The 7140-nt window shown below is 33.0% G+C and overlaps 1 protein-coding gene across 1 annotated transcript in view; it reads left to right on the plus strand.

The window, feature by feature from the left end:
* Nucleotides 1-5006: 5006 nt before the first annotated feature.
* HELRODRAFT_166525 (hypothetical protein) overlaps nucleotides 5007-7140 on the plus strand; it is a gene marked incomplete at both ends in the record, with an annotated part of 2629 nt that continues 495 nt past the window's right edge. Inside the window, 3 exons of the mRNA XM_009011765.1 lie at nucleotides 5007-5017; nucleotides 5397-5399; nucleotides 5625-5858. Coding sequence (XP_009010013.1) covers nucleotides 5007-5017; nucleotides 5397-5399; nucleotides 5625-5858 — 248 coding nt within the window. The remainder of the gene's footprint in view (nucleotides 5018-5396; nucleotides 5400-5624; nucleotides 5859-7140) is intronic.

Genomic DNA, 7140 nt, shown 5'->3' on the forward strand with positions numbered 1-7140 from the left:
TTATTCAAACTATTGAATGACATTTAATTTTGTAAAATTAATTTTATATATTATTGTTATAATAATCTCACAATTCAATAACATCAATTCAGCTAAATTTGTTTAAATCGCTGAATGCTACAAGTTCGCAAACACGTATCTAAGTATAAGCATGGCGTGTTAATGTGTGGATTCATTATATCAGCCTTTTGTTCGCAAAAAAGGGTCGCCAGTCAGATATTATGACCAAAAAAACAGCCACAAATCTCAAATCTTAAAAAATTCTCCCCCGGGTCGAAAGAATTTGTTATTTAAATACATATGCGGCCCTTCAAAGGTAAAATAGTTTTCAATGCGGCCCTCACAGCAAAAAGTTTGCCCACCCCTGCGCGAATTCATCGTCTAAATTTTACCTTCCACTACATACTTTTCAAGAATATTTGTACTTATAAATAATATCAAACCGAAAGTAAAATTTACTGAATGTTTGAAGTGTTCAATTTTGAGTTACTTTAACATTCAATTTCAGACCCGTAACACCAAATACATATTGCTATTTCAATACATACACTCAAGTAATGAATAATTTTTCTGTAATAAAAAGCTTTTGAAATGATAAAAATGGTTGAAAAGTTTCTTTAAAGCACTTTCACGACTTCAAACTGCTGAGTAACTCTGCCAGCATCCATTAAGGTCTTATGCACACGTGTATATATTTTTTAATTTAACATTTTTATTCATGTTCTTTTTTGAGACCGTGCAAGTGCATAGAGTACTGCGTTCGAGTTTACTTTCCAACGCATACTTTTCAAAAGTATCTTCTTTACTTATATGTAACATCAGAACGAGAGTAATTGATGTAAAATTCCGGGTATATATTTAGGCATGTGAACAACTCGCGAATGTATGTCAACCTTTACAAATTTGTTAGAATTTAAATATATAAATACACACACATACGCACACACCACACACTCACACACACACATGTTCATTTATACACACAAATACACATATACACACACATACATAGATACACACACACGTATATATACACCACGAAGGTACGTATCTTTATACCTTTATAAATATGTCATGGGTATTATGTCAGTGTGTATTCTGGGCATGTACGTAATTAGGGAAGGTGAACCTTTTTTCTTTGTATTTTTTGTTTTACTTTTTGTTGTATTTTTCGTTTGTATTTTTTGTTGTATTTTTTGTTGTATTTTTTGTGGTATTTTTTGTATTCTATGAATATAATTGTTTTTTTCAATAATGTTTTTGATGTTTTTATTAAATATTTTTATAAACATTCCCACTGATACGCTTTTATCACTATCGCCATTATCTTCTTCTTTTTTTTGTTATTATTATTGTTATAATTATTATTATTTTCGTTGTTGTTATTATTTATTATTATTTTTCTTCTTATATGAGGCACGTTGAACTACGGTTAATAAATAATTCAGCAACTTTAGTTTCTGTTTTTTTCTCTCTTTCTCTCTCTCTTTCTCTCTCTCCCCCCTCTCACTCACTTGTATATACTTATAAATATAATTACACCGGCAAGATGGTGTAATGGTTAGTGAATGCAAAGTGATTTCCGCTTCCTTTTCACATGTGTGTGTGCGTGCGTGTGTGTGTGTGCAACAGAAATGACGTCATCTGTAGTAAATAAGTCATAGTTTTTTTATCCTTGAATGGACGAAAGAATGAATAAACAAATGAAGGAAAAAATGAAAGAATGAAGGTACGATGGAATGAATTATTTACGATGACCCGGGCATAAAAACCAAACTGGACGGAATGGTTGATTCGTAGTGCTAATTTTATTTAATTGGATTAACGTTGAGAAATTTTATGTAACTATCAAAGGTGGAGGTCATTTTAAAAAGTAAAGGTTAAAGTTCAAGGTCACTGTTTATTCTAACTTGTTCAATGTTAATGAAAGTGAGTGAGTGAGTAAAATGGCCAGATGGATTGATGAATGCATGAAAAAATGTATGAATTAATTGATGTATGGATGAATGAGCAGATGAATGGAGAGATGGATAGTTGGATAAACGAAACGATTGTAGAATGAATCTAATATGAATAAATGAACGGATGAATGAATGAATGAATTGATTAATGAATGAATGAATAAACAAACAAACGAATGAATGAATAAAAGAATGAATGAATGAAAATAACGGTGGAAAAAAGTATTTTGAAAATAGTGAATTGCTGTTTTCAATTTTTCTTGGAGTTAAAAATTACCTTCATAAAATCTTCTTAGAAAATGATTGTACAAGTGCAGACAAGTTCATTAAAACTTCAAAATATTTTCATTAGGTAGAAAATTGAAATTTAAAAAATAGTACACAAAAAATATTTTTTAAATGAACAAAATTTAACCAAAAAAAATTAAAAAGACGACAAAAGAAAAACAAAAACCCGCGAGTGAGTCATATCGGTCAGAAGATTTCATGACAAAGTTGCCTTAGCAATTTTTTTTATTTCAATAGGAAATGAAGACGTTAGACTCACACTCACACACACACACACACCCACACAAACAAACAAACACACACGAAACGAAACGAAACAAAAGTTTGTTTGCTTCTCAAGATTTAAAACAGCAGCAAAAAAATTATCTGGTATGGCCACCTAGACAGAAATGTTCTTAGTATAAACAAAAATGTTCAGAAACTAATATAAAAAAAAGGTTCTATGTTTAAACAAAAGTTTCAGTAACTAATATACCAATTATCTAAACAATCCATGAAAGGCTTGTTGGATGTTAGTTGTTAGTAAACGATCACTCGACTATGTTAGCAAAAGAGGTGTTAGCTGTTAGTAACAATGATTCTGGGGTTTACATTAAATTTCATGAATTATTTAGCAAAAGTTATCTAATGTTATGAATAACAATGCTTACGCTTAAGAAGTATCAATTTATTTCTTACTTAAAATTAATTTTGAATATGTTAGTTTTTATTTAAATGTTTTCATCGATCTGACATAGCAAGAAAGATTTTAAATTTTTCTTGAACGAAAATATGTTAAATTCATTAATTAAGAATCTTTGTTTCAGTAGGTTGTTCCATATTCTGGATACACAAGAGAACATCGCGTTGGCTTTGCTTTTGTTTGACGCCATGGAATGCAAACATCTAGTCGACTGAGTTGGTTTGTAGTATTTTTTGAATGATGATGGCAGTTGGTTCAACAACTATTTGAAAGCAAAGATCGCAAAGTACAAAATATTTATTCAGACTATCAAAATCTAATTTATTTGTTGCTTTGAGGAGCCTGATTGCATGTTCACGACTGTGCAACTTTCTTATCAGACGGACCGCTCTTTTCATCAGGATTTTGATCGGGTTTGTTGTCGTTTTGCAAGTTGATGTCCACACCAGGCTGCAATATGTGGCATGGGCCACACAGAGCGACTTTTAGATGGTATTCAAGCAATTTCTGGGCAATATGTGACGCAATTTGTTCAAGGTACCAATCGCTTTTGAAAATTTGTTTGCGATGTTAGAGACGTGGCACTTGAATGTCAGCTCTTGTAGTCAAGTGTTACCCAAAGAAATTTTGCTGACACACACACACACATACACACACGCGCGCGCGCGCGCGCGCGCTTTTATACACACTCACACGCACACACACTCGCACGCACATGCAAACTTGAATATAGTGACCATAGAGAATTTCGAAAACGATTAATTTGTGTTAAATTAACGATTGAATCTTTCTCCATTAAAATCACATTAGGTAAAATATTTTTTCATAATTTTTCTAGATTAAGATTTAAATCTTGTATTATTTTTTCAAAAAAAGCAAAACAAATTTCAAAGTAATTTTTGCGCGCGAACAAATAACCAATCACAATCGCGAAACGCAGAAAACTGACACGAATATCCTGAAACTTAGGCATAATTTATTGCGTCAAGAAAAAGCAAATAAGGAAACGAACATGCCAGGTCCCTTGTGAAATTTATTAGACTGCTGATTTATGGCTTTACCAATTATATATCTGTGAGTAAAGAGGGAAAGAGAGAGAGAGAGAGAGGAGAGAGAGAGAGAAAGAGAAAGAAAAGAGAGAGAGAAAGAGAGAGAGAGACAGACAACATTAGGATAAGTTGTAAAAGAAGGAATAATTTTGTTTTGAGGAATCAATGTATTAAACTTGACTGTTCTATACTAACTTTCTAAAATTTTATTTTTGTACATAAAAAAAAGAGGAAAAGCTACATAAGAGGTATATAGCTCATGTATAAAACTACATCAATTCATGTTTGTAACTTTTCCAACACTTTGAAATTTAAAATTTTCACCGTAAACAAATTTAAAAGGTCGATAACACATAAATGCACTGTGTTGTTGTACGCTAAATATCCGTCAAACCAACATTGCGCCTGAAAACATTGTCAATTTAACTAATTGATTCGAAGTGTGATGAAATGATGGTCTTATTGTGTGTGTGTTTGCTGTTTGTAACTGACTTTGTATGTAGAGTTTGTATGCTTTGTTGTTTGTTTGTACTGTTTGTTTTGTATCTTATTTATCTGTGTATATTTGTGTGTGTGTTTATTGCATTGCATTGTATCTTGTATATGTATATTTCATTTCCTGTTTGTTTGCATGTTTGTTTGTGAAAGGATCCGTCTTCGTTTGAACCTGGCCTCTGTTACTTTAGAGACATGCGCCTTAATCATCACACCACCATCATCTTGCCTTATCTTACTTGATACTTAGTCTACGCTATTTTGCCCAGAACATAAATTGATCAATTTTTTCTAGCAAATTTTCAAAAGTGACTTATAAACGTAAGCTGAATGCTAATGGCTCGAAGATAATTTAGGTGGAGGACCATTTCTTTATTACTTCTTATAAGGGCCATGTATATTTTTTGTGTTTATTTCATTTTCATTGAAGTTCATTTATTTATATTATTCTATTGTAAAAGTTAAATCGTTTCAATACATTAGAATGATGATGAAATGCTGCTTTCCTCTCATCATGTTTTTGTTACAAATATGGTTTTGAGGTAGTTGTTACCGTTGTTGTTGTATTTGTTGTTGTTGTAGTAGTTGTTGTTGTAATTGTTGTTGTTAATGCGTAAATGTTTTGTCGTTGGTCTTAATAGTTGTTAAAGTTGTTGTTAAATGTTTTCTTTGATGTTAATTTTATGTTTCAAGTTTCTAACAATTTTGTGCGTTATTTGTCTTAACTTTCAACAACAACTTCTGTTGTTCGGTTGCAGCAACAGTTGCAGCAACAATTGAAGCAACAGTTAAAGCAACAACATATCAAGACATTATACTTTATTTTCAGCAAATGTTTATGACCTGAGAGGGTGTTTATATTTTTTTGGTTTTAATTTTTAATTTTCTACAAAAAAAAAATTTTTTCTTCACAACAACCAGCCAGTAAGTTTCTACAAAATTTTTTGATCCTTAATAATAAATAACAATAAATAAATAAATGTTTTTTTACTGAGATGCTACAGTTAAATTTTCATATTTTGTCTATAAGTTAAATTAAGAAAACATGTCAAAAATAATTACGTGAATGATAAAATCAAAAAACACACAAAAATACAATTAAAACAATTCAAAATTAAGAATAAATGAAATAAACTATCGACCCACCAGGTACCTCTACAACACCATTCTATTTTGCTTGGTCATCTTCGCCATTCCATTCGCCGTCCTAACTTACCTCAACTATCGTCTGGTCAGTACGATTAAAATAGCTAGAGCAAGCTGGACGAAGCTGAATAGAAATCAAAAAATTGAGCTAAAGGCAGCTAAGCTGCCGCTTGTCATCGTAGCTGTGTTTTTCGTGTGCGCTACTCAATCGTTTGTGTCATTCTTGCTGGACGCCATGTTTGTGGAGGATGAAGATGTCGGAGTTTGGTTGCAGGTTGGTTGGATTGGCCCGAGTGCTTTGTTGGTCGGTTGGTTTGAATGATTGGCTGGCTGGATGATTGATGAATGGTTGGTTGGCTGGTTGATTGTTTGGATTGGCCCGACTGGTCGGTTGGTTTGTTTAAATGATTGGCTGGCTGGGTGATTGATGAATGGTTTGTTGACTGGTTGGCTGGTTGGTTGGCTGGCTGGTTGAACAATTGGCTCGATGTTTGGCTGGTAGGTTAGTTGAGTGTGCTGTTTCGTTTTACGTATGATTAGTTTGAAGAGAACAGTTTTACGATTGATAAGTCAGTTGTATGATTGATCAAAAACGAAAAAACAAATTTATGACAAATAACATACATAAATAAAGTTATAAATAAGTAAACTGCCTCATTAATAATATTCAGATGAATCTTTCTAATAAGACGGCATGTTGATGGAGAAAAATTGTGCTTACCACAAATGCATCAAAGCACGCCTGTCATCAGCATCTTTCATCTTTACGTGTCTGTCTGTCTCTCTGTCTGTCTGTCTTCGTCTTTCTAACTCTAACTCTCGCGCTTTCTCTATTTTTTTTCTCTCTCTCTTTTTCTCTTCTTTTTTACACCTTTTCTTTTTTTTTATTTCGTCTTTCTATTTTTTTTTATCTATTCATCTTTCGTCTCTCTCTCTCTCTCTCTCTCTCTCTCTCTCTCTTTCAGGTTTTCCTTTTGTATACATATTTTATTTTTTTATTTTCACACATTTTACTTATTTTTTGTTTTTCAGAACTGCTGTTCTTTTTTCTCTCTCTCTCTTTTTTCTTTTTTATTTTCCTCTTGCTATTTCTCTCTTTCTCTCTCTTTTTCTTTCCCTCTTCTCTCTTCCATTTTCTTCTCCAACTACCAACCAACCAACCAACCAACCAATCAACAACCAACCAACCAACCAACCAACCAACCAACCAACCAACCAACCAACCAACCAACCAACCAACCAACCAACCAACCAACCAACCAACCAACCAACCAACCAACCAACCAACCAACCAATCAACCAACAAACCAACCAACCAACCAACCAACCAATTAGCCAGCCAGCCAACCAACCAACCAACCAACCAACCAACCAATCAGGCATACACGGCAATATCAAACGTCCTGGTAATCCTTAACTCCGCCGTTAATTTCTTATTGATGTTTTTCGCCGGGAACCGTTTCCGGCGGATGTTGTTCGTTGCGATGCACTTCCGGTCAAGAAAATCTGCTTCAAATGT

This window comes from Helobdella robusta, assembly GCF_000326865.2.
Source record: "Helobdella robusta unplaced genomic scaffold HELROscaffold_10, whole genome shotgun sequence".
Lineage (NCBI taxonomy): Eukaryota > Metazoa > Annelida > Clitellata > Rhynchobdellida > Glossiphoniidae > Helobdella > Helobdella robusta.